The 25872-nt window shown below is 44.0% G+C and overlaps 1 protein-coding gene across 1 annotated transcript in view; it reads right to left on the bottom strand.

The window, feature by feature from the left end:
- Nucleotides 1-4810: 4810 nt before the first annotated feature.
- SDC1 (syndecan 1) overlaps nucleotides 4811-25872 on the bottom strand; it is a 34985-nt gene continuing 13923 nt past the window's right edge. Inside the window, exons 2-5 of the mRNA XM_069728138.1 lie at nucleotides 9697-9775; nucleotides 7859-8952; nucleotides 6612-6744; nucleotides 4811-6399 (exon numbers count right to left, since the gene is read on the bottom strand). Coding sequence (XP_069584239.1) covers nucleotides 6233-6399; nucleotides 6612-6744; nucleotides 7859-8952; nucleotides 9697-9775 — 1473 coding nt within the window. The 3' untranslated portion in view covers nucleotides 4811-6232. The remainder of the gene's footprint in view (nucleotides 6400-6611; nucleotides 6745-7858; nucleotides 8953-9696; nucleotides 9776-25872) is intronic.

Raw genomic sequence — 25872 nt, forward strand, 5'->3', positions numbered from 1 at the left:
CCATGCCGTCGGCATTAATGTGACCCCCAAACCATCAGAGATACAGAACTGTACACAGATAACAAGCTGGATGGTCCCTCTACTCGATAACAAGCTGGACGGTTCCTTTCCTCTTGAATGTTCAGGGCATGGCCTCCGTGGTTTACAATATATATATATATATGTATATATATATATATATATAAAAAAATTCTCATCATAGAACAGGTTTGCATTTTGCCACAGTCCATTTTAAATTAGCGCTGGCCCAGAGAAAATTGCAATATTCTGGATTGTGTTGACATATGGATTCAAGTGATTGCATTGGTGGATTACAGGGTGACTGACAATATTGGCTTCTGAGATACTCTGCCTCTCTAATATGTTCTTTTTACGGGCTGTCATATGACTTTCATTTTGAAAATAAATGGAGAAAATGTCCAACTTCTGATCTGTGTCCTATATTCTGTTGCCATTAAAAGGCATTTTTTCTTAAGTAGGAGCTTTTAGCACCGCTCTGTCTGAAATGGATAAACAAAAGAGTAGATTACTCAAAGAGCTAAATGATCGTCAATCAGCTACATGCGAGCAGATCGGCGGTTGTTTACACGTGCGTGCAGGACGATTTGTACAATCATTCTGTACGCATACATGGCCATTGTTCTCAGCAGCACAATCGAATGCAGGATGATGTGCCGCCGAGCAACTTCTTGGATCCTTCCGATCAGCCAAAGTAAAAGCACCTGGGGTGTCCTCTCCAGAAACGTTTTCTAGGGGTTCAGCACCTGCTCATTAAAACACAGGTCACATTTTTATCATCTATGGAGGATCTTCTAAATCTTGGTTGACACCTCAGCAGATAACCATGATGCTACTGAACATAAAATACTATTAAAAGATCATTACCACCATACGATACCAGTGCAGACTGTATTATAGTGACTCACAGGCAACATCATTTCTGATGGGAGTCGTTAACTTAAGTGGTTTCCATCAGGCCCATTATGACGGCTTCTTTCAGCCTAGACCATTAGGACTTTTCATTCCCAACTCATTTGCAGTTGCGATAGACACATTTGAGTTCTCACATTTCTAGCCCCAGACACTTATTCCTACCTACCACACAAACACCCCATCCTGCACCCATATACAATTTAGAGCCTGTTGCTGCCCAATTTGTCACAATTACGGCACTTGCAAATACTTTATAAATAATAACCCTCGAAAAAGCCGTTAGAGAAAATGCTCTAAATACAATACTAGGTAGACAGTGCCCACAAAAATAGTTTCAAGTAGTGCCAGTCAATAGAAAGTAATAATAGCCCCAACAAAGTATTAATGCTTTCTGGGTCCCTTTAAAACTGTGTGAAGAATTTGGAGATATAATTTCATGTCAGTCATGCAAACTCGGCTTTGGGAAAATGGCCGCCGCAATCTCTTCTGCGCACGCGCGGCATCCCGCGGCCATTTTCCTGAAGCCCCGTGCAGCAGAGCACTCCATCTGCGCACGCGCAGCCCCAGGAAGATGACCGCCCCCACCGATGACAGGGGGTAATAGCGCAGATCGCGCGCTGCTTCTTCACGTGCGCGCAGTGGATTCGTCACTGCGACATGCGCACACCACTACGCCACCAACGGAAAGCTGGGAAAGAAAAGAGCGATGTCACCACGCCCACCTGACCAGACCAGCCTGATTGACAGGCGAAAACGGCAACTTTGGTAATGTATTTTGCAGCATAGGTGGGGAATCAGGGTACACTACATACACTATTGTAACGCACAGCGCAGGCCCTATTTAACAGTATTTTTATCTCAATCTGAAAAAAAAAACGGGGTGACAGGTTCCCTTTAACGTGTAGGAGGGGCCCAGGCAGATCAGATGGCGCCAAAACCACCTCCCAAGGACTGTCTACCAAGGAATGATGACCCATCCTAGGTTTTGGAGTTTTTAGCTGCAGAGGGGATTTAAGTTCAGCACAAAGGGCAGGAGGGGAATGACCCGAAAAAGGTTAGCGTAAGGCCATGTGGTCTCTTTTTGGTCACTTTGAAAAAGGGGGCAGCGTTGAGTAATGTGTTGAGAAGAGACCAGCTGGCAGCCCATGGCTCCTGCGGCACAGCAAACACATGGCTGAACATCAACCCAGTAATTGACACATTCTGCTTAGAATAATCTTCTTCTTTGTTATATAGCACTAACATATTCTGCAGCGCTTTACAGTTTGCACACATCATTATCGCTGTCCCCAATAGGGAATTTAGATTGTGAGCCCCATCAGTATGTCTGGACTGTAGGAGGAAACCCACGCAAACACGGGGAGAACATACAAACTCTTTGCAGATGTTGTCCAAGGTGGGATTAGAACCCAGGACCCCAGCGCTACAAGGCTGCAGTGCTAACCACTGAGCCAACATGTTGCTTATATCTTGTCCTATCACTATCTGTATTTGCACATCTGACCATTGTATAACTATTGTGTGTATAGTGCGCCCTTAAGGTGTTTAAATATTTGATTTATCCTTGGGCTGCTGTTATCTTGATTCACACGTCAGATTCTCGGTTTAACTTTCCATGCTACTGGGGCTGTGTCCTGGCCCGATATAATCCAGTTAACGGACTAGGCTTATATCTAACAAACCGATGGCAGTCATGTTTCACTGGTGGTAGTGAAAGTGGCCTCTCAGGGCCGTGAGCGAGTGTGGTGCCACGTCGGTGACCGATTGGGCCAAATTCGCTCACTCCCTGTGCCTCCCCCTGCGCCCATGTGGACAGGGGGAAGTGTTGTGAAATACGGTACCAAGCTGACCATGTGTGTCCCCAGGGGTGCAGAACACCACATTGGTGAGAGTGGGGTGGCAGCATTACGTGATCCGTAGGACGTAATAGGGACATCATGCAGAGTGGCGCGGTGGCGGGATACCAGAGATCACGCGGTGTCATCCTTCACACCATTCCTGTGGGGAAGGGAAAAAAAAAAAAGAAAATGGCTCTGGGGTGAAGACTGATCTAAGCATCAAAATCAGTCTAGGCTTCTAGGTGATGAAGGCAGCAAGACTGCGCTTTTCTATAGGCTATATGTACAATACAGGTAAATAGGAAACAAAAAATAAATAAATAAATCAAGGCATTAAATTGCGAAAGAAGGGAATATATAATGCATAGGTTGGATTTTTTTTAATCAATTCGAGTAATGTACATCAATGACTAAGTCCAAATTTAGACAAAACCTTGGACATCCTCTTGAAATTCAAAGAAAAAAAAACTGATCAAGACCAGTGGAAGCGCACCAGCGCGAAACGGCCGTCATCTTTTTATATCCCGTTTCTCCCTGCTATTCCTGCAACTGACATGTGCTCACAATAAAGACTGAATATTAGCGGATGGTGAGTGCCCACTCTTTTCTATGGTTATCCTCTTGAAAATTACCTTTGGCTAAAAAACATCCAGTGTCCAGAAAAGGTTTTTCAAAGTAAAATTTTATTGCATTTTACCCTTATGTTACAGAAAACTTTTTTTTTTTTAAAGAGTCACATGGTACAAAAGTTTTAGGTTCCTTAAAACATTGCTATGGTATAAGAGTGCAGCAGCGTCCAACCAGGATCTGGAGGTACAGAACTTGGAACCAGTGGATTGTGACGGTTGTATAGGTACGGTCTACGTCACGCAGGTTGTCAGACAACTCTGCTTATTGCTCCTCTGTCGTGCATTTATCCCTGAGTTGTGAGCCCTCATTACTGCTTTATTGTGAGTGTTTATGGCAAACTACATCTTTCCAATAGTTTACTTGTACAGCCGGCCATACACATTAGATAAAAGGTCAGATGAAGAAATAACCAATGATCTTCAAATTAAGCCTCCTTTCAATGGCAGGTGACAGGAGGATTGGGCATGTTGGATTTTAACATGCCCCATTTTTTTTTTCTCCTTCCCCTTGCTGAAATGTTCACCTGACAAATCTCTAATGTGCACGGCTAACTTGTGACAATCTTATTTTCCCACCCGATCTTACATTGGGGATCAAGAGATGCAGGTGGGGGGCACTACCAGTTGGGGCGGGTTCCTATTCTTACCAATTGGGTCCATACATGCGCCGGACTCCTCAGGCACTGAACCCCTAAACCCTCGTCTCTTCACGCCCGATGGAAGAGTGGACCGCGATAGCGACTAGTGGAGTCCAACAACTATAGCTGCAGCATTGGCCCAAAATGGGCATTTACTGCCAAATTTAGGGGTCAGGGAAGGATGCAAATAAAATCACAACAATTAGAAAAATACTAGGAATCTTTTTTGTTTTAAAACTTATTTACACATATAAACATTAAAAATTGTTGTTACACGCATTTCTGCCAAAAAAGAACGAACAAAAAAAACCCCATCAATTATAAGGTAGTGTCTCTGGTCCGCAGCAATAAATGTCGCTATTCCTTACTTCTTGTTCTAGGTCCTCTAGATAAAATCCAGTAGAACAATCTAGGACTTTTCTAGAATATTCAAAAGGAAAAAAATGTATCTAGGTGCACATTCATTAGGAGGTGACATTTGCCATTCAGGCCACCAGTAACGCTGGGTGTCATTATTAGGCAGTGTTCACACACCACAGTAGCCTTGTGATTTTTCTATAGTTTCCCTGCACAATCCCCCAATTTTGAAAGGAAACCGTAACATTGGTGGTTAAAACCCGCAGCATGACCACTGCCTTCATGAGACCTGTAGAGGTGGCCACCCAAATATCCAGAGCTTGCAATCTGGGAGAAGAGGATTCCTTGTAGACTTTAAAGTATTGGGATTTTTTTTTTTTTAATTAATTTTTTTTTTTTTTTTTTTTTTTCCCTTCCCAGGCACAAAAATGCTTTTTAATTGAAGTAAAAATATACTGCATCAAAACAACTTTATATTACAGTATTAGTGTATCCTAAAACCAAACGGAGGTGGTCCTGGAAGAACTGGGAGAGAACAGATATATGCACAGCACAACCTTGAGTCATGGAGAGAAAAATGGAGATTAGGACCGGGATATCAAATTCTGGATTAAGGCCACGAGTGCATAAGGTTCGCGAGATTTTACCTTTCCAGAAATCTGATTAATAGGGCAGTAGAGGTTTCTTCAGCCAGTCTGTCTCTCAGGTTTAGTAATCAGATTTTAAACAAAAATCAGCGTAGATCGAAGAAAAAAAAAACTCTTGAAAACACCGTAACAGAACTAATCTCCTTCCACCGAAAATTAAGACGACTGAACCCATAGATGAGAAACATTTTATCCGGGTCATATTCTCCCAAAAAACTGTGTAGAACGTATTTGTAGTAGTGTTTAAGAACTATTCCAAAAGAGCAAAATTAAAAAGTACCCTAGAAGCAGCGTCGCATAAGTCGTACAAGACAGAAATGCCATGGGAAGGGGGTTCAGTTACCCCCCATTGTAACAGTTCTGCAAAATATAGGGTGTCTGAAATGTAAAAAAAAAAAAAAAAAAGTGGGTATAAACATTAACATTGGCACTGCATACTCTGAAGGGAGAACATAACAAAAAACACTGAATATAACAAACACGCAACAGCAAACCGCTCAGTAACGCTAAAAAAGGACCAGTTGACAGGCTAGTGCAAGAAGAAGATATGGATCGTGGAAGGTGCACATTCGACTGCTGATATTCCTCAGATTATCGACAGAACAGACTTATAAACCAGTGAATAAATATAGTTGTGGCAGTATAAAGCTTACAAAAAAAAAAAACACAAGGAAAGCATCTGGGATGGATGAGATGCACTTTTTTTGGAGTATGAACCTCAAGTTTTGTGACGGGAATGTAAGGAACTTGGAATGTAACACTTGGATTTTAAGTGCCATGGTGGAGTTAAACTGGATTTTAGGATTTGGGGTTAAAAAAAAAAATAAAAAAAATAGAATTTATTTATAACTATGTACAATCGAAGCGAGGCATAGGAGATGTCAGCAGAGGAAGGCGCCGAACGATTTGCGCTGAGGGTACCCAGTCGAGATGTGCTCCATGACAATGTACCGCAAGTAGTCTAACTCGCATATGGACAACAAAGTCCTCCTCTAGGTTATAAAAAAAAAAAAAAAAAAGGCACGGTGCAGTGCTGTGAAAAGGCACGTTGAAGGCTTTCTCCATAAATAACGTCCAGTAGTCGTCCTTTGAAACAAACCAAAACAAAAAAAGCCACAGAGCGAAAAGCTGTGGCTGGAGAACGAAGAAGTAGAGGCAGATCTCACAAGTAGAAGAGAAGAATTGCTGGACTACGCGTAGAACTCCCTCTGTTCCCTTGGCTTCTGATATCCCCCATTGGACTGTTTTGGTTCCTCCAGAGAGTAGCTGCCTTCGTCTTTCTTCTTCATCCTGTACAGTACAAACACAACCAGGGCGGCTGCGAACACCAAACCAGCCACTCCACCTGCGATGATTCCTGAAAGGAAAAAAAAGGGTTTGAGATCAAGCAAGACATCGAAAACGCCTCAAGAACCGAGAAAATATCAGCTCAAACATGGAGGACAACTACTTGAGGCACCACTTTACATAAAAATGTTGTATTTCCGAGACAATATAGATTGTATCAGGACGATCTCTCCAAGATCAGCCTCATCGTTGTGATACTTCATTATAGAAACAAAGTTTTACCTGCAAGAAGTTCCTTCCTTTCCATGATCCCATGTGAGGCATCAGAGCTTCCGTCGTCAGAGTTCCCCTCTTCAGAGGACGGGTTCATTCTGCCTTCATTGAGGACTGAATTTGTCGATTCAAAAAATATATCCTAAAAAAAAAAAAAATATATATAAATAAAATATCCAATGATGACGTATAATATGTTGCTGGGCAATTGTTGCCATTTCCAGAAGACCAACCTACAAAGTACACCTCGGTGGAACCAGACCTCCACTGAAGAACGAGAATATGTCCTGCATGAGGTTTTGTTAGGGAAGATAACTCTCCTGGTATTGCCGTGGGACAGCTTAAGTGGCATAAAACGAGGAGATTGCAAAAAGCAGCACAAACCTCAGCTTTCTGGGAACTACATAAATATTTATCAAGTACAACAACCCAAGAACCCAGACCAGGGGTGAGCAATAAGTTACATGGACAGTCAATCATCTGACAGCAGACGATGGCCAGACACTCATAGCAGGTGATCACTGGAGGTCTGAAAAACCTGAATCCACCATCAGTTGACCAAAACCAGACTTAAGGCATTGTGTAGACCAATAAAAAAATTGACCTGGATGCCAAAAGTGTATTAGTTGTATTTATTTCATCAATTCACTGAAATGACAATTGCAGTCCCGGGTCTCATCACTTCTATCTGAAGCTTGGCCACAGATTTCCATCCGCTATCAGATGTGCTTGCAGAGGTCAGCTGTAAGGCCGGGATCACACATGCGAGAAATATGTCTGAGTCTCGCATGGTAATCCCTGGGCCTTCCGTCTGCACTCCGGAGCGTGCGGCCGCACAGCAATACATGGAGCCGCACGCTCCGCTCCTGAGGGTCGGGTGCAGGGCCGGTTATTACCATGCGAGACTCGGACGTATTACTCGCATGTGTGATCCCGGCCTAAGGCTCATTTCCAGCCAGGAGTTTGCTTCAGCTGTAATTAGGAAGGGTGCTGGTTTACCTATGAAAATAAGCCCTACAGCCAGCCTCCCTGGAAGCACATCACTATAGACAGCACAGAGGACACGTGAAGTGCAGGGTTGGGACATTAGAGGCCCCTTCTTCATAAGTTCTATCAATATTTTAGACATAACTAGGGCAGTTATTATTCAGCTGGATAACCTTTTTTCCCTAATCACCATTAAAGCCCTTAAAAAAAACAAAAACTGAATTGTAGCTGTCTCCACTAGTGAAAAATGGTACATCATCAAGACTTGCCTCATCTGCTACCCCGGATGGTCCTTCTTCCTTAGAGTCAGAAATCTCATCGTTTTCATCGAATGGACTCCTGGAGACGTTATACTGGGCTGTGGTGCTGGTGAAGTCATCGTTTTCTGTGTCCTTGGGGAGCTGTTCATCTTCGCTTATTACTGGGACAGCCGTTGTGCTTCCACCATCGGGGACATGGATTCTCCTGCCCTTCGTATCCGGTGTGTGGACTTCATGAGGCTTTTCAGGTTCAGCAGACATGGTGGTAGATACGTGGTGATGACCATCGGGAGGGTGTTCATCCTCAGAAACAGTTGTTGCCTTTTCTCCTCCTTCGGCGTTACTTTCAGGTTCAACCGGGTCAGACGGCTTTGTAGTCTCTTCTTCCTCAACACCTAACTCAACAAATTGAGTTGTTGTAGTATGATGAGGAGGAGGATGGTGGTGGTGGTGGTGATGATGATGATCTTTGTGTGTGCTAGACTCTTCAGCCACAGTCGTTGTAACCAAAGACGGTAGATTGTCTAATGCATCCACGGCAGCTTCTTCATTATCCACATAGGTACTGGTAGCTCCGGAGGTGGTTTCTCCATGGAAAACATCATGATTTGCCAAGTCTTCGACAGGAGTGGTCAGCTCCTGGGGAACATGATGTAACCCAGGCTCTGTATCAGGTATGTTTGTTGTAGTTTCTTCTGGCAGATCAACTGCAAGAAGAATATCTGTTGTGTCGTCAACATCTCCACCTGACTCAGAAGGAAGAGTCGTACTAGACGTGGTTGTACTAGATGTGGTTGTATGATGATGATGGCGATGATGGTGGTGTTTCTTATCTTCAGTTTCTTCCTGCTGAAATGGAGGAGATGTGGCTTCTTTCGTGGTTGCTTCTGCATCACCAGTATCTACAGCTATTGGGTCTGTAATGTCGTCACTGGGGGATGTTGTCGTGTCCGCAGACTTTGTGGTGTCTTCAGTTTTACTTTCTTCCTTTTCCACAATCTCCGGCTCCTGAGCTGCCGTAGACCCTTCCACGGTGGGCACCAAAGTGGAGATAGACGTAGTAAAGACCGTTACATCCTTAGACTCCGAATCCACAAAGAAACCTATAAACACAGAAATAAACCATGCGGATGAAGTTTTACTTTTAACCGATGAGGTAAGAAAATAAGAAGAATTTAGTCCAGTAGGGTTAAACACCAATGTGCAGCCGCCGTATCACAATAAAACTAGGCTTAGTACACTCAGGATTGAAATTTAATGCCATGTAGAGAAGAAAAAAAAAATCTCAATATGGGTTCCAGAAGCAGAACTATGGCGAGAGGTGGCCCTCACGCTGGATGGAAACATTAGTCCTTGCCACTTGCAAGTCACTGGCTAGTAGATAGTGACTGTCTTAAAAGGGAATATGAAATCAGGCTTTTGCTATATAATCCAAGAACAGCATGATCTAGGGGAAGAGCGCCTGATTCTAGGGATGTGTCACTTACTGGTCTGTTTTGTTGTGTTAACAAAAATCAGTGTTTTATCAGCAGGAGATCATCACTACAGGACTAGGTGTCTCTTGAATCCTGGTCCAACCACACCGCACACTGATTGGCAGATTTAAGGGTACAATCAGTGGTGTGGGCGGGGTTATACAGAGCTCAGCATTCCAAGATCTGCCAAATCTGCAGCAGAGAAAACGGATTCTATCACAACTGCTGCACCCAGTAAACTAAGTGACATCACTGGAATCGGGGGTCTGTCCCTACATCATGCTGCTGTCAGAATAAAGGGAATCTGTCAGCAGGTTTTGATAAGATAGGAGAGAGGACTAGAGCAAAGACGCAAAGTAAATCTGCCCTCACCATCGGATCCGGATCCAGAAAAATCCTCATCATCCCCAGAACCGTCAAGGTCTTCAGGAAGAGGAACAGTTTCATCAACCTAAGAACAAAAAAAATAAAAATTAGCAAAAAATTTGTACTAAATATTAGACGGTTGGTTAAAACATCATTCAGACATCACTTTCTAATCCAAGAGACCAACATTAAATACCAAATATCCACTGATCGAGGAGAACATTAAAAGCCTAATACTGGTGACCGATCGGATCGAGGCACGGACTCCAGCAATATCTGGCATAAGTCTTGTGGACACCTGTAGGTTATTGGCAGCAGATCCTTTAAAGGGGTCTTTTAAACTGAGGCGCGGCCTCCAAAAACTGGGACTTGTCTCCAAACTGCCCATCCAACTGATTATCTATGGGATGTTCTGGAAGTCATACAGGAAGCCTTGTCATATTCCTCCATTCCTGAAAAGTTTTTTTTTTGCAGTGTGGCTGAACATCATCCTGCTGAAAGACACTACCACTGCCGGGGTACTTGGTCTGTACATGTGTAGGTAGATGGTACGCGTCAGCTCCACGTGGTACCAGGACCAAGGATTCCCAGCAGGACATTGCCCACAGCATCATACTGTCACCCACTGCCGTGGGTTACTCTGGGGGAATCTCTTCGCTTGTTAAGAGAAGGATCAGTCAATCCACATGATGGGGAAAAAAAATAAAAACGCAATTCGTCAGACTAGGCCACCTTCCATTGCTCCAGGGTCCAGTTTTAATGAGCAGATTGTGGAATCCTTTAGTGTAGAAAATGGGTCAGTTCAAGCACTCGGACTGAAGAGCAGCCATGTAGCCCCTTACACCAAAAACTGTTCTGACCATCTTTTTATAATTACCCTTTGCAGACTTGGGTTACCAATTGATCGTCCTTAGACTGAACCCTTTTATTATGGCTGATAGATTTATATTGTAGGAGGTAAAGAATTTGCACCACATCGTGCGCTACAAGACCCCGATACTACCACTGGTTTCTATTGGTAAAGTAATCTTCCTAAGGAATCCAGAAAAGTCAGGGTATGACCAGAGACTCAGCCGATTTAAACCATTAAGTCACATTTTTACTAAGACATAACTTCAATGGTGATCAATCTATGACCCAAGGATCATAGGATCCTGGCAGATCAGCTTGGTACATGGATTTCACATTAGCGAGGGAAAATAATTCATTCCAGTCAAATAGAAATGTCAAAACAGACGAGTAACAGAACGATTGCCCTACAGCGCCTTCACAGAGATTCGCTTGCCCAGAGGCCACTGTTCTCCTCACCTCTGACCCACGTCCATCACTCTGGGGGTATCAGGATAAAGGGCAGAAGGGTCTGCAGATAAATGAGGATATGTAGCCTGACATCAGAAGTCAACTGTCCCCCGGCTTCTTTTATCTGCACATGCTATATCTAACCCTTCACCTTAAAAAAGGGCAAGTGCTAGATTAGAAAACACAACCCTGATAACCAGAAACCATCCTTGGGCAAAACAAAAATCAAGGATTGTACACGTGGCCATTTATTTTCTCCGTTTTACCAAGGAACAGGACATCTGCTTTATCTGTAAACCATAAAATCCAATGCATAGCCATCATTACAGAATACTACAGTGGGGCCGCCAACGTGTACCTTCTCACCATCACACATAAGATGGCGGGTCATGCATCACCGTCAAAACTCCATCGCGATTTGCGCTTAGTTTTTTCAACAGAACCAAGTCAGTATATTTCTGTAGATTGCTGCATAACTTCACCAACGTCTTCCGGAAAACCCCAAAAGAGCCGAGTAAGTGCATCCTCCTCTCCATTCCTGGCAGTGGGGACCGGGTGTTTCTCTAAGGAGTTGGAGATTATTTTTTTTTTTTGGATTGGGGTGGTGGTGGGGAAAATAGTATTTTCTAACTCTGAAGAGGTTCCCACATGGTGGGATATTGTATGAATGCCGGACATGACCGGTGTTTGCTCTTGTAACCCGGAGCCACAGCCATGGAATAAGAGTACCGACAGGCATTTCGTATCCTGAGCAACAGGAATACACTCCTTTTCCGGATATTAATCTGTGTCAAATCCACAAAAGCCCCCCATAAGGAAAAAAAAAAAAAAATAATTAAAAGTGAACTGTGGTCGAGCAGTCAGATCATGGGAAAACCACTTTTGGTACAGCGCTAGTTTTGCAAAACTGAAATGACAGTGAAAGGATCTTATTAAATTAGTGAGAAAAACAAAACAAGAAACGGGGTAATGTTACACGTCAGGATGGAAAATTGCTCCAGGGCTTAATCCAAGGTTTATAAGTGGCCTTTTAAGAGATTAGCGAATTAGGATAATACAGGTCTTCTGTGTATGGATGGGATGACGCCGCCGAGGACAACGTTAATCAGAGCTCCGAGATTTGGGCAAATGGAAAAGAAATAGAACGTCTACGATTCTCCAGACGGCCCCGTAGCAGGCCGCGTACAATCCGGAGTCAGGTTTGAAGCAGTTTTTCCCTTAGCGGTGCTGGAGAGCAGCCGTGGATCTGGCTTTTTATAAAAACTAATAACATCCACATTGAGAGGTACGTGGTGCCCCGTCATCAGTAAGCAGAGTGCACACGGTCCGGCCCCTGGAGCCGGCCGCCTCCACATGTAGAGATGAGAAGTGCAGCAAAACCCCCTTTTAGTACCCATTAGTTTGACCCATAAGCTTTACCATCGCCAGGCACTGCCTCTTTTTAGGCCATGTTCCCACGTAACGTTTACGCAGTGTTTTTTCCATTTTTTTTTTTTATATATTATTTTATCTGCAGGTAAATGGCATTACAGTTCTGCCAAGCCAACTATTGGGAGAAAAATAAAAGTATTTCCTTCTGGGAGCCGCCGGCTTTCAGTCGTGGGGCGATGCAGGCAGCAATCTCAGAACCGCCCCTGCACTTTCACAGCAGACTTTTCAGCACATCTGTGCCAAGACCGTAGTAAAGGTGCCACGGAGCGCTCAGTCATCGCTCACAGTATACGAGCAGTGCCGCAAGTGATGAATGTAAGCGCTCCCTGTAAGGCCCCTTTGACTGAAAGGCGGCAGCTTTCAGGGAAGAAAATAAGTTTATTTTCTTCTAGAACATTTCAGCAGAAAAGGCAGTATTGTAAAACCATTTCTCTGTGGATTAATCCTATATCTGCAGGTGAAACGTATTCTCCCCCCCCCCCCCCAGGCGGCAAGTATCCCTTACAGTGCATAAAGGGGGTGGGGGGGTGGGAGGAGTAGTAGTGAGTGGTTGAAGACCTCCAGGAGGGAACTAGCAGTCCTTAGTGCCCAGTAAAGCTCCACCATCTTTCTGCATGGAAAAAAAAAAATTTAAAAAAAAAAAAAAATTTGCCACCATTTTCAAATTCATGACAAAAGTACAAAAATCACAGGAAATTCTGCAGGGAGATTTCTAGGTAAAGCATGCATATATAAAAAAAAATAATAATAAATTACTGTAATAAAAATATGCAACAGCTATATCATACGCAGAGCCAAGAAATATGCAGACACCTCGTGCACCTGCTGTAAGGAGAAGAGGGCGACAAGGAATCCTTACGACCCGGTTTGGTCAACATGACCGTGCCAGACTTCAGCTACCTACCCTGTAACGTGAGCGCTTCTTATAGGAACAATAAGGGCTTTTCAAACAAAAAACATGAACCTGGTTTTTCCAAATCTACACTCCCCAGAGGACAAGTGTCTGCCTGCACTGCCGATCATCTGCCAAAAGGTCATACAATTCAACACGTAGTTGGCCGCACCACCCGACGAGTCTGCCAAAAAGTGCGACAACACTCCAGGCGAGTCTAACAGTGCTTCTTCCAACTCTTCAGTCACCCGCTGTTGCAAAACCACAGCTCTCAGCATGCACTGATGGCTGCAGGCATGAGGGGGATATAAATAATAATAAAAAAAAAAAAATTATATGAAGGGTGAAGGCTTCAACTGTACTCTTCCATGCAATGTCACCAAGGACATGTAGGAGGACGTGGAGGCCATTAACGCCCATTAATCATCGCAGTCATAATAAGCAGCCACGGCAAAGTCAAGGTTAAAACAACCTTTGAATGAGCTACACAAGACTGTAGGCATCGGGCTTCGGCAGCATTAACGACCTCAGTGCTCTCCATGCAAGACATTAGACATGTGGAAAAACAAAAAAAAAAAAAAAAAAAAAGGTACCCTTTAACTCTTAATGGTGCAGGACAAAAAAAAAAATAAAATGAAGACTTCTACATGCAACTGGGACTCACAGGACGTTACCAAGGTGCATAAAGATCTGTGGAGATGAGAGGTGACCAGTTAGCCATCTTTGGCTAGGTTCCGCAGAGCTTTTGACCCAAGAAACTCCTGGAAACCACGGTCATTAGGTCTCTGACTGGTGAAGCCCAAACACTTGGCTTATTGCTGGTATACATCACTATACACACACTTGTGGGGGTCTCACCACTGGGACCCGGCCATGAATGCAGAGAATGCTGCTCCAGTCACAGTGGCGGAGGTGGTCACACATGGGCACTACTACTCCAATAGATGAGAAAGGACCTACGGGAGGTCCCCGAGGTCAGACCCTCCCTGATCACCAAGCCCATGTTTGTTTCAGACATTTATAAATGTCCTTTATACGGCAGTGGTCAGAGTAGAAGACAAAAAAGCCACCATGGAAATAGTTGTGTACGTAAGTAGTCAGAGGGAATGGGTCACGGCTTTATATAAAAATAAATCCCAAATTAAATTAGGGTGGCTTCTCTGGCCAACATCTATTAACGAAAAGGGAAAGTTTAACTATTTTGGTAGTATAATTTAATTACAGTGATTAATCATTTAACCTGTTATTTCCCAGGGACAACAACTAGAAATGCCGGATTGAGCGCCGTGCCGAATCGCACAGACTCCTGACCAAGCGGCAGCTTCGGCTTTCCCCATAAGTGGGAGGGGGACCATAAATGTCTCCAACAAGAATCCACACATAGGACTCGGCCACCAAAATGGTTAATGAGCTCTTAAGGTTTGGGCTGCGGGGCAGAATGTAATGAACAGAACTTAAATCGTGAAACATTTACTAGATTTTCAGGCATGTGGTTACATGGATTAATGCTTTACTCCGTGCGGATGATGAATGGGGAAAAGCCAGATGACTGCGCAGCCGGCAGAGAGCTACTGTACAGTCATCGGCTGAAACCTTGGGACTGACTCAGTCGGAATTTTTTTTTCTCTCCTAATCGTTCAGAAATCAGCTTTATGGAATTTGAATATGCCAGAGGGCAACCGAACCCCAGAATCAATGGCCTTCCAGGGATGAGCCCAATACAGAGGGTGGCTTCCTAATGTGTGGTCATAACGGTTTTTTTTTCCCTTCAGGTAGGCAAAAAGGTTTTCAAGTAGAAGCCGCTTATAGGAAAGTTTTTCAGTTTGCACGTTTTAATGGACTTTTTGGGGACAACTAAGGCTACTTTGACACTTCCGTCTTTATAAAGACGTTGCAAATGTGTCGTTCTGTGCAAAAAAAAATGCATCCTGCAAAGTTGCCCGCAGGATGCGTTTTTTGCACATAGACTTGTATTACCGACGCTTCGCGACGTATGGACACACGTTCCATACGTCGTGCACTGGATGCGTCGGTAATTGGCGGACCGTCATCACAAAAAAAACGTTCAATGTAACTTTTTTTTGTGTGACGTGTCCGCCAACAGTTTTTTTTTTCACCAATAGCATTCATGACTATAAGGCTATATGCGCACATATATTCTGGTCCACGGCGGATTTTTCCACAGCGGATTTGATAAATCTGAAGGTGCAAAACCGCTGCAGATTTAACGCGGTTTTTCTGCAGATCTCACTGCGGTTTTAGAACTGCGGTTTTCTATTGGAGCAGTTGTAAAACCGCTGCAGAATCCGCAGATAGTGACATGCTGCGGAATGTAAACCGCTACGTTTCCGCGCGTTTTTTTTCCACAGCATGTGCACTGCGTTTTTTGTTTCCCATAGGTTTACATTGAACTGTAAACTCATGGGAAACTGCTGCGGACCCGCAGCGTGTGCACATACCCTGATAGTCTTAAGGGGCCGTTCACACATGTATGATTTTTTTTCCCTCCCTGGACCAATTGGTCCATGTAAAGTCATGGAAATGTCAAATTCTGATGCAAGTGTTGGATCAAAAAACAAAACAAATAAGTCCCGCCCTCAGCCACACCTCCGCTGCTATCTCCGCCTACTTCTGCATGCGGCCCGCATACCTATCTTTAACATTAGGTACGCAGTTCGTGCAGCTGTATGCGGATGCTTCCGCATGCGTCGTTTTGACGATGCTGCGAAAAAAAAAAAAAAAAGAAAAGCTACCAGCTGTGTCCTACGCTGGTCGCCGCATCGTCAAAACGACGCATGCGGAAGCATCCGCATGCAGCCGCACTACCTGCGTACCTAATGTTAAAGATAGGTACGCAGGCCGCATGCAGAAGTAGGCGGAGAAAGCAGCGGAGCTGCGGCTGAGGGCGGGGCTTCACGGAGGAAGTCCGCAGCCCTCTGCAGATCATAAAAACGCTAGTGTGAAACTAGCCTAACAAAGACCATCCAACTCCACCCCAGGGTCTGCCTCCCATTTCAACGATTGATCCTTTTGTTCTGTTTTGCGGCGAGAGGAGCTGCTGCCAGAGGAGTCAGACAGCTGCTTTCTCTTCTCCTTGAAGCAAATATATGAAGGATTGTCCGAGAGCTCAAAATGTATAGGGGTGAGCCACAGGCGATAGTTGCCTGCTGAGAGAACGTTGGCAAACAGCGACCTCATGCGTATGGCCAGCTTTAGGGAAGGTATAGATAAAGATTACATTAACCCACCTAAAAATCCATTTAACATCCACATCCCATGGATGTGAGCAAGGCTTCCTCACCAGAATACCTTTTCCCGCAGATGCCATGGGCACCATTGGCAGATTTGCCCACCTGACTACCATGGATTCTCAAGGATAAACCCCAAAAGATCCAAGAGTCAACCTCAAATTTCTGCTGCCGAAAAATACACAAGGATTTTAATCCGACGTGTGAACATGGTCTTTGTGATACCAGATACACCAAGAGAAAACCCACAGATATCACCATATCTTCATGATAGGAACCACCTTGCAGAAGTCAAAGCAGAATCTGGAGTGTCTCCAGAGATGTTCTCCAGCCTCGTCTACGGAGGGCCAGAACCACCCACGCCAATCACAAAGTTCACTATGACAGAATCAGTCCTCTCCAAGGCGTCGAATATAGAAAGAGAACATTGCAGGATAAATACTATAATTATTCCATGTATTTTATACAGCTTAATATAAAACCTTTAATAGAATATAATGTAGATTACGCCTAGGCACACATCATAGCGGTAACACGGTGGATTTACTTGTTCCGGGTATGCCCTGTAAGCATTTTGTAGGACGACTAGGAGAAGAGAGTGCTAACAGATGACCCAGATCTGACAGTATAGGCTTGTCACAGGATGAGTCTAGGGAGTGTTCAGCAGGCCTGGAGACAGAGTGTCTGATGGCTCAAGGAACACTTGCGATGAATAAGTGCAGCACAAGAGAAGCCCTGCAGGCAGGATTGAGCAAAGGAAAGTTATGTAGAAACGGAAGACGCGTCAGTAATCATGAGATGAATCATTTTATATGAAGGACTTTAAACAGAAAAATGGAGGGGGGGGGGGTAGAATCTGTGCACCTGGGTGGGCAATGACAGGAGGTTCTCAATGCCTGAGGCCATGTTCACACGTTGCGTTTTGCTGCATTATTTTATACAAATTTTAAGCTGTGTTTTGCAGTACCGGCAAAGGCTGAGATTTCATGCTAAAACTGCAACAGACTTCTCCGGTGGTGGTTCACCTCTGAGGGCAAAAGGGATCAGGGAAGCTCGAATTGCAACACCTGATGCTTCTCCTTTCTGGCGCGGCCCCCCACATACACATCAAGTGATCTGCTGGTTTGGACGACTTATCTAATGTGAATTGGGGCCTTTAGAATAAACGTTCAAGGTGCTTTGACTCCTTAGATTTGTCCGGCAGAGACCAGACCTAATGGCTTGTCTACTTTACGGTCAACGCAAAGTGCAGAATTATCAGGTCCCACAGCAGCACAAGGGGCAGAGTGCCGAACAAATGCTTATGTCATGGTGGCCTTCATCTTACTGCACAGCTACGGACCAAGTGAAGAGACACTGGGAAATATTTAGATGTAGAGCAGATATTGCCGACTATCATGTCAGACGGAGTCAATACCATCAATCTTGGAGATTACACCCAAGAAGGAACGGGCCTTCGTCCGACTGCAATCTTGGCCAAGCAGTCAATTACTTTCAGGCAGAAGGCTGCTGCCTCCTCTATGAGAAGCGGATGTCCAGTTGGATCAAATAGGATTGCGAGTTGTAATTCCCAATTCTTCTCTCCCCCAATAGTCTTTCAGCCAAATGACAAGGTTGTCCTCAATGACCTCTACAAAGTAAAATGCGTCCACATACCGGAGGTCTGCTCACTAGCACCGCATGGCTGGAGACTACGAGCGTGCCTACGCCTTTAAATAGTCCATTACCCGTGGTGTCCCAAGCCATCAGTCATAAGACCAGACTGTGACCACGATCACATGTCCTTATTTACCACAATCTTCCCTTTTTTTACAGACTAAATCATTGCAGCTACATTTAGAGCCAGGAATCCCCTCCCGCACGCAGCTCTGGATTCGTCATGCATTTTCAGAATTTATGACAAGACTCCTTGATGATCGCCGTCCTCCGATAAAGCAGCTCTGCTGCACCAAAACAATGAGGGGCTTCAAGTATTACATACTACAAAAATAGAGAACGCGGCCTCAAAAGTCCAGATTTGGCCGTTTTGAGACCTATTCTGTCAATGCCGAAGCATCCAGGTCTATCTGCAGCAGTCAACAAGCAGCCATCAGCCTGGATGCAACAGAGCATGGAGAGCTCCAACCTCTAGCCAACGCCGGGCGATTGGGGGGTGGATATTGCAAAAAAGGGGGCAGAGGGTATGGGGCAAAGCTTCTTCCAATTATTGGTACGCTTTCCCCACTGCAACCAGTTTCACCATAGGTAGAAAGAGTGGTGCAAACCTGCAAATGGGGCAGCAATCAAGAACGCACACGGCCTCTGTACGGATGGGCGATACATTGTCAATGAACAATTCCTTTAAATGCTACAGTCAAGCACTTTAAAACCACAAAGTTCTTGTCTGAATAAATAATGGAAAAAAAACAAACAAACGGAATTAGTCAGGTTGTTAGTTCTCCACAGCACTCTGCCATTAATGACCCTTACACATGTAAATAACGGAAGGTACCTGGTTATTATTGGGTCAGAACTAGCGCCGGATGCCCCTCTCCCCATTCTGCCCAGTTAGATGGCCTTTGCACAAGCCGATTTTTAGGATTTCAGGTCGACATCAGGAGGAAATTAATTCCCATACAACAAATGGAGGAAATAAAGTCTGCACCTCCTTTTTCACATGTAGCAACATCACAATGTGGCTTTTATATTCAGATCAATTTGTATCACGGCTATTGCCTGAATCAGGAGATAAATTAAAATTGACCAACATTAGAAATGTGAGCCACTAAAATACAAGAAAGCTCGCTGCTGATACATGGACCTTCCACCAAGCCGATAAATGCAGGCAGTGAAGAAAAAAAAAGGAACCTGCTTGCAGACACAGAGGGGAGTGACTGCCGCAGACTAAAGATTTGCATGAGACACCAGCGAAGTCTGGGGTGAGCCAGGACTTCCGGGCAGGTGAGAGGGGGTTCCAGCATCTTTAGTACTGGCAGAAAGCAGATTAGGAGAATCAGAAGAACTCCAGGACATATTACACTGGCATGTGTACCAAAGGAGGATTTAAAGTGTTAGGCCGGCTTCACACTCAGCGTATGAAAATACGGTCCGTATATTACGGCCGTAATACGCTGAAATGTCCCGAAAATAGTGGTCCGTAGCTCCTCCGTAGGCAGGGTGTGTCAGCGTTTTTTGCGCATGGCATCCTCCGTATGTAATCCGTATGGCATCCGTACTGCGTGGTTTTCTCGCAGGCTTGCCAAACCCACATACCGCTATAGAAATGATCCATGTGTCCCAAAAAGAAAAAAAAAAAAAAAACTAAAATATATATATATATATATATCAGTAAACACATATGTATATATATATATTACTATTTTTTCCAGCGCTATACAGCTTGAAAGCCGATAATTCAATTACCGGCTTTTTCTTTCTCCTTCCTAAAACCCGACATGATTTGAGACATGGTTTACATACAGTAAACCATGTCTTCTCTCCATTTTTTTTGCATATTCCACACTACTAATGTCAGTAGAGTGTATCTGCAAAATTTGGCCGTTCTAGCTCTTAAAATAAAGGGTTAAATGGCGGAAAAAATTGGCATGGGCTCCCGCGCAATTTTCTCCGCCAGAGTAGTAAAGCCAGTGACTGAGGGCAGATATTAATAGCCTGGAGAGGGTCCATGGTTATTGGCCCCCCCTGGCTAAAAACATCTGCCCCCAGCCACCCCAGAAAAGGCACATCTGGAAGCTCCCAGGCTTTCTAGGAAATTTCCCACGATCTATGAACATCCAGCAGGGGGCGCCTCACCGCAAATGAAGCTAAATATAGCTCATTGATCTATATTTAGACTCATTCTCCGGGGTTTTGCAGCGAGGAGTAGCATTGCATTAGCAAAGCTCCTTGCTGCAAAATGTTTTAACCCCTTCAGAAGGATTTACATCGTTGGACGTTACAGATCTGCGGAGGGTAAGTATATTGTTGGTTTATTATGTTTTTTCTTTCACAGAACGAGGGTCTTCAGTGACTGGATTGGGCGTAGAATAAAATACTCCAACAACCATTGTTTTTATTTCATTAAAATAATTTTAAATAATGTGTTTGTGTTTTATTTAACCCTTTACTACAATTGGATTAATAATGGATAGGTGTCATAATTGACGCCTCTCCATTATTAATTAGGCTTAATGTCACCTTACAATAGCAAGGTGGCATTAACCCTTCATTACCCCATATCCCACCGCTACACGGGAATGAGAAGAGAGTGGCCAAGTGCCAGAATAGGCGCATCTTCCAGATGTGCCTTTTCTGGGGTGGCTGGGGGCAGATATTTTTAGCCAGGGGGGGGGGGGGCCCAATAACCATGGACTCTCTCCAGGCTATCAATATCTGCCCTCAGTCACTGGCTTTACTACTCTGGCGGAGAAAATTGCGCGGGAGCCCACGCCAATTTTTTCCGCCATTTAACCCTTTATTTTAAGAGCTAGAACGGCCAAATTTTGCAGATACACTCTACTGACAATAGTAGTGTGGAATCTGCAAGAAAAATGGAGAGAAGACATGGTTTACTGTATGTAAACCATGTCTCAAATCATGTCGGGTTTTAGGAAGGAGAAAGAAAAAGCCGGTAATTGAATTACCGGCTTTCAAGCTGTATAGCGCTGGAATAAATATTAATATATATACATATATGTGTCTACTGATATATATATATATATATATATTATATATATATATATATATATACCTACCTATTCTATGTGTACACATTTATTCTACCTATTCTACTGTAAGCTGTCAGTGTGATTTTACTGTACACCGCACTGAATTGCCGGCTTTTCTCTCTAACACCGCTGCGTATTTCTCGCAAGTCACACTGCTTGTCCGTGTGTAATCCGTATTTTTCACGCTTCCATAGACTTTCATTGGCGTATTTCTTGCGCAGTACGGTGACAAACGCAGCATGCTGCGATTTTGTACGGCCGTAGAAAGTCGTATAATACTGATCAGTAAAATACGGCAGATAGGAGCAGGGGCATAGAGAATAATTGTGCCGTATTTTTTGCGAGTTTTACGGACGTAGTTTCTGCGCTCTTACGTCCGTAAAACTCGCAAGTGTGAAGCCGGCCTTAAGCTGTGTGCAAGGGTTTTTTTCCAGTCTAATCTGGACCGAAAAAAAAAAGGGGATGAAAGTATGCGTTTGTCATGCGACTTCAATGCGATTTTTTATTTGCAACATCCGTATGACATCCATATGCAATCCATTTTTTTCTTCTCTGCAACTTTTTGTACAGTCGTTTACAGGACCATTTACAGTGTTCTATGCCACAGAATGGTAAGGTATCCGTAAAAAAAAAAAAAAAAAAAAAAAAAGGATGGTCCGTATTCCGTGCGTTTTTTGCACCCATTGACTTGCATTGGCGAGTCTCATCTGAGACTCGCAGAAAATCACAGCATGCTGCGATTTTTTTCTCAGTCCAAAAACGCAAATGATTTATCAGATTGCACTCTTCCACTTGCGAGAAAAACAGACATGAGCCCTAAATGATGACGCCAGCAAAGTGAAATGAGAAACCTAAAGTATCATGCACATGTTGCATATCTTTGATTTGCAGATTTGCTGCAGAAATTAACCTGCAGCATGACAATTCTCTGTGTTTTTGCCCTTCGTTTTTAACACCAACATCACTCAACTCTGCCAAAACCGCAGGGTGGGGAGGGGGAAAACCTGATCAAAAGCAGCCCACCTAGAAACACAAAATAACATGACCTCCTTGGGAGGACTGGAAGCTGGCAATGTCCTAAGGTCCAGAACAAGAGGAGACATGATGAAAGTGCAGACTCATCATGGACACTGATCCAAGCTCATGGAGCTTCAGTGACAGGTCCCTGTAGCAATCTGTTTTTATTTTAGATACGGTAATTTTTTTTTTTACCCCTTGGAAGGTTAAAAAAAAAAAAAAAAAAAAAGGGTAACCATTAATATAATCCGGGTGGGATGTTAATCTACACCTCCAATGCCAGATCACCACTACACCAAGACGTGTAGATCCCATATTCCTAAGACCTCCGTGCTCTCCAAAGCCAAAAGGTCCAGGCTGATTTCTGTAATCTTCTGACTTGGGGGGGGGGGGGGATGGAGTTCCCCTTTAAGCAGGTGTCCCTCTGTTCTCTGTATACTGATGCGAGTCATCTGGTACTCTACCATTGAGATGAAGCCCTACCTGGGATGAGTGTAGCCCCGACTATGGCGCGTATATTTGGAAGTAACCTAGAGAACCAATGTCAGACTTTCCTCTACACACCAGTTACTAGATCCAGAGCTCATCATCAGCAATGGCTAACTTATTAATACAGCTTCATAAAAGAAAAAAAAAAATATGGCTGAGTTATCTTACAATTATCTCTGTGAACCCTGAGCTCAGCACTCAAATTAGGTATAGTCCATTCCTGGACACGTGAAGAACTGTATGGTTCTACAGCTTTCACTACATGAAGGATAAACACAGGGACACATATCTTCTCTAGAAAGGATTAGTGGATCATCCAGAATTAAAGGGACTTCCAGCAGCGTGCGGTCACAACATTTTTAATTTCTTAGCATCACTAGGCACTCTAATGAAAATCAGATAATATCCTACCGGTCCTATATTGGGGTCCACACCAACAAGCCAAGTGTCTAGACAACCATGCTGACACGTTAAAGAGGCCGACCACCTAAAATCTGTAGGAGTGTTCCTAGCTCTCTCCAGTGAGAAGCACATGCCAAAAGCGAGACTTGCTAAACTAGTACCGATGGGAGAAGAGATGGTCAACTTAGTAAAAAGGACTTGCCAAAGATTCATGAGCCACTAGTACTCGTACCGATAAACTAGGCTTATTGGGGAGACCAAACCCTTTTCGGGATGAGTAGCAAAGTAGTATCTTAGATGCAAGAACCTTCCAAGAGGAGCATTCAACAAACCAAGACTACTAAAAAGTAAGGGAAAAAGCAAATTCCATGAACCCGTTACTTTAGAATTGTTGTGCTGGAAAGTTATTTCTAGAGAAGGTTCTTTAATAGAAGGGTAAATCTTTTCATAAATGGATGACTCTAGAACACAAAACAGATGTTTTGGGGGGTTTTTGTTTTGTTTTTTTACTAAGAATTTGGCTGCAAAGACTTAAAGTTGTTGCTCTGCTGTAAGCAGAAACTAAACGTTAGACAACACTAGTCACATGTCACCTGACCTTGATCGAGCAGAGGACAACCACATAGTAGTGCAGGTGGTGGACAAGGTCACTGGTTCCAATGTACTTCGTCTGGGCAAAACCTGCGGTGACTCAGTGTGAATAGTACACAAGGGAGAGCCAAATCACACATCATGACAAGTCAAAACCCATGTCCACAAGGTTAGGAGGACAATAAAAAGGGATACGGATATCACCGAGAGCATTAATTTATAATGAAGATGGCTGAACCTAACAAGGAACCCAATTTTATATATTTACAGACACAATAAGACATGAGAAAGCAGAAATTTGTGAAAGTGACACAAGGAACGTTTATAAGGCTACGTTCAGATTAGCGTTTCCCGACGCTGCGTCGGGAAACGCAGCGGTGACGCACGCGTCATGCGCCCCTATGTTTAACATGGGGGACGCATGCGTTTTTCTTGTTGCGTTTTCCGACACGTGCGTCGTTTTTGACGCTAGCGTCGGACGCAAGAAAATGCAACAAGTTGCATTTTTCTTGTGTCCGATTTCGTCAAAAACGACGCACGCGTCGCAAAACGCAGCGTTTTTGCGTGCGTTTGCACGAGTTTTTTCGTGCGTTGCGTCGCCGACGCAGCGGCGCGCAACGCTAATCTGAACGTAGCCTAAGCGATCTATGGGTTTGCAGAGGGGCCATGGTTTGCAAATGTGCCATAACTGCAACCAATATGCCACAAGGACACCAAGGAGTTAAGTAGAGTTATCGGATCAGGCCAGAAGCCTCCATGTCACCCTCACTATACAGAGTTTGCACACAGATGAACATTGCCCAAAGATTGTGTGGTCCTATAATACTCCTTTACATCTCTTGATCAGGCCTTCAGTAGCCTGCACAGCCAGCCCACCACCACACAATCCACCAGAGCAGGGCCCGTCCTTACGCAGTTAGCTTTTCTTGGGACACCAACTATACAAACAACTTCCGTATTAGGGAGTTTTATGGTACCATGTGCAAAAAAAAAAAAAGATTAAAAAAAATAATTCTGGTCTGACATGTTTGTTCAGGTTTCTCCAAGCTGCTGATGCACCCAAGATGGATCCCAGCAACGCCAGGAGAGCTTCTCAGAGGTTTTGTTTGGGAAAAGTTATTTTTCTCCGTTCTGATGGGACCTGACCCATGTGATGGTCTCAATACTCAGAAATAAAATTACGGTACATGGCCATAAAGCCTGATAAGAGTCCAGTCCGGACGATACTGCGAGGACTAAGTTGACAGAAGTCATTGTGATCACGTGGTGGACAGCAGACCCTATGCAGGAGGTTACCGGGACGGACTTCACTTATATGATCTTTTAAGTACGGCCATCTTTGCAGAGTTGGTCTACGGGTTAGGAGAGCGAATACTTCAGCCATTAAATCCATGCTTTGTTCTCCTAGATGTCCCATAGATACCCCAACAACAGACAACGTTGGTCTTTAGAAGTGTATTGTATCTACAGCCGGAGTTGTGACGGGGTGGCTTTTCCTGGAAACCAGTCTGTCGGTAAACATGTCGTTTGTATCACCTGTAAGCTTTGTCCTCCTGAAATTTTACTCCATTTTCTGCATTACCAGATTATATAACATGAAGCCCGGCGATGGTATGAAGTGGTCTGCATGTTCACCTATGGTGGGGCTTGTATCCAGCCTGTGGACATACTGGAATAATGGTTAATTTTTTTTTTTCCCCTTAGGAGGACAAACAGGTGAATTATCCTGTTGGAGCTCTATGTAATCTCAGACCCATTAGGTACTTGTTGCAAAATTACTGCAGAAATTCTGCAAGTAAATCATGAGAGGTCTGGTGCAAAAAAAAAAAAAAAAAAAATGCATTTTCCAAAACCCATAACTTTGGTACAGGTGAACACATGCAAAAAGGATACAGTAATTTAGATACAACTGGAGTAAGTGAAAGCGCCGCTTTTTCTCCTTGCAAAACACAAGCGCTTCAGACAAATGACTGGATATGGGTTCAGGAACACACCCAGGTTAGTGTTAGAACATGCCAGGTGTGAGCAGATCGGCACTGGGCAGGATGCTGGGCTTGGCAGCACTTCTGAGAAGGAAAATAATAATAATACCACAGATGACTAAGTG

This window comes from Ranitomeya imitator, chromosome 5, assembly GCF_032444005.1.
Source record: "Ranitomeya imitator isolate aRanImi1 chromosome 5, aRanImi1.pri, whole genome shotgun sequence".
In the NCBI taxonomy this organism is placed as follows: domain Eukaryota; kingdom Metazoa; phylum Chordata; class Amphibia; order Anura; family Dendrobatidae; genus Ranitomeya; species Ranitomeya imitator.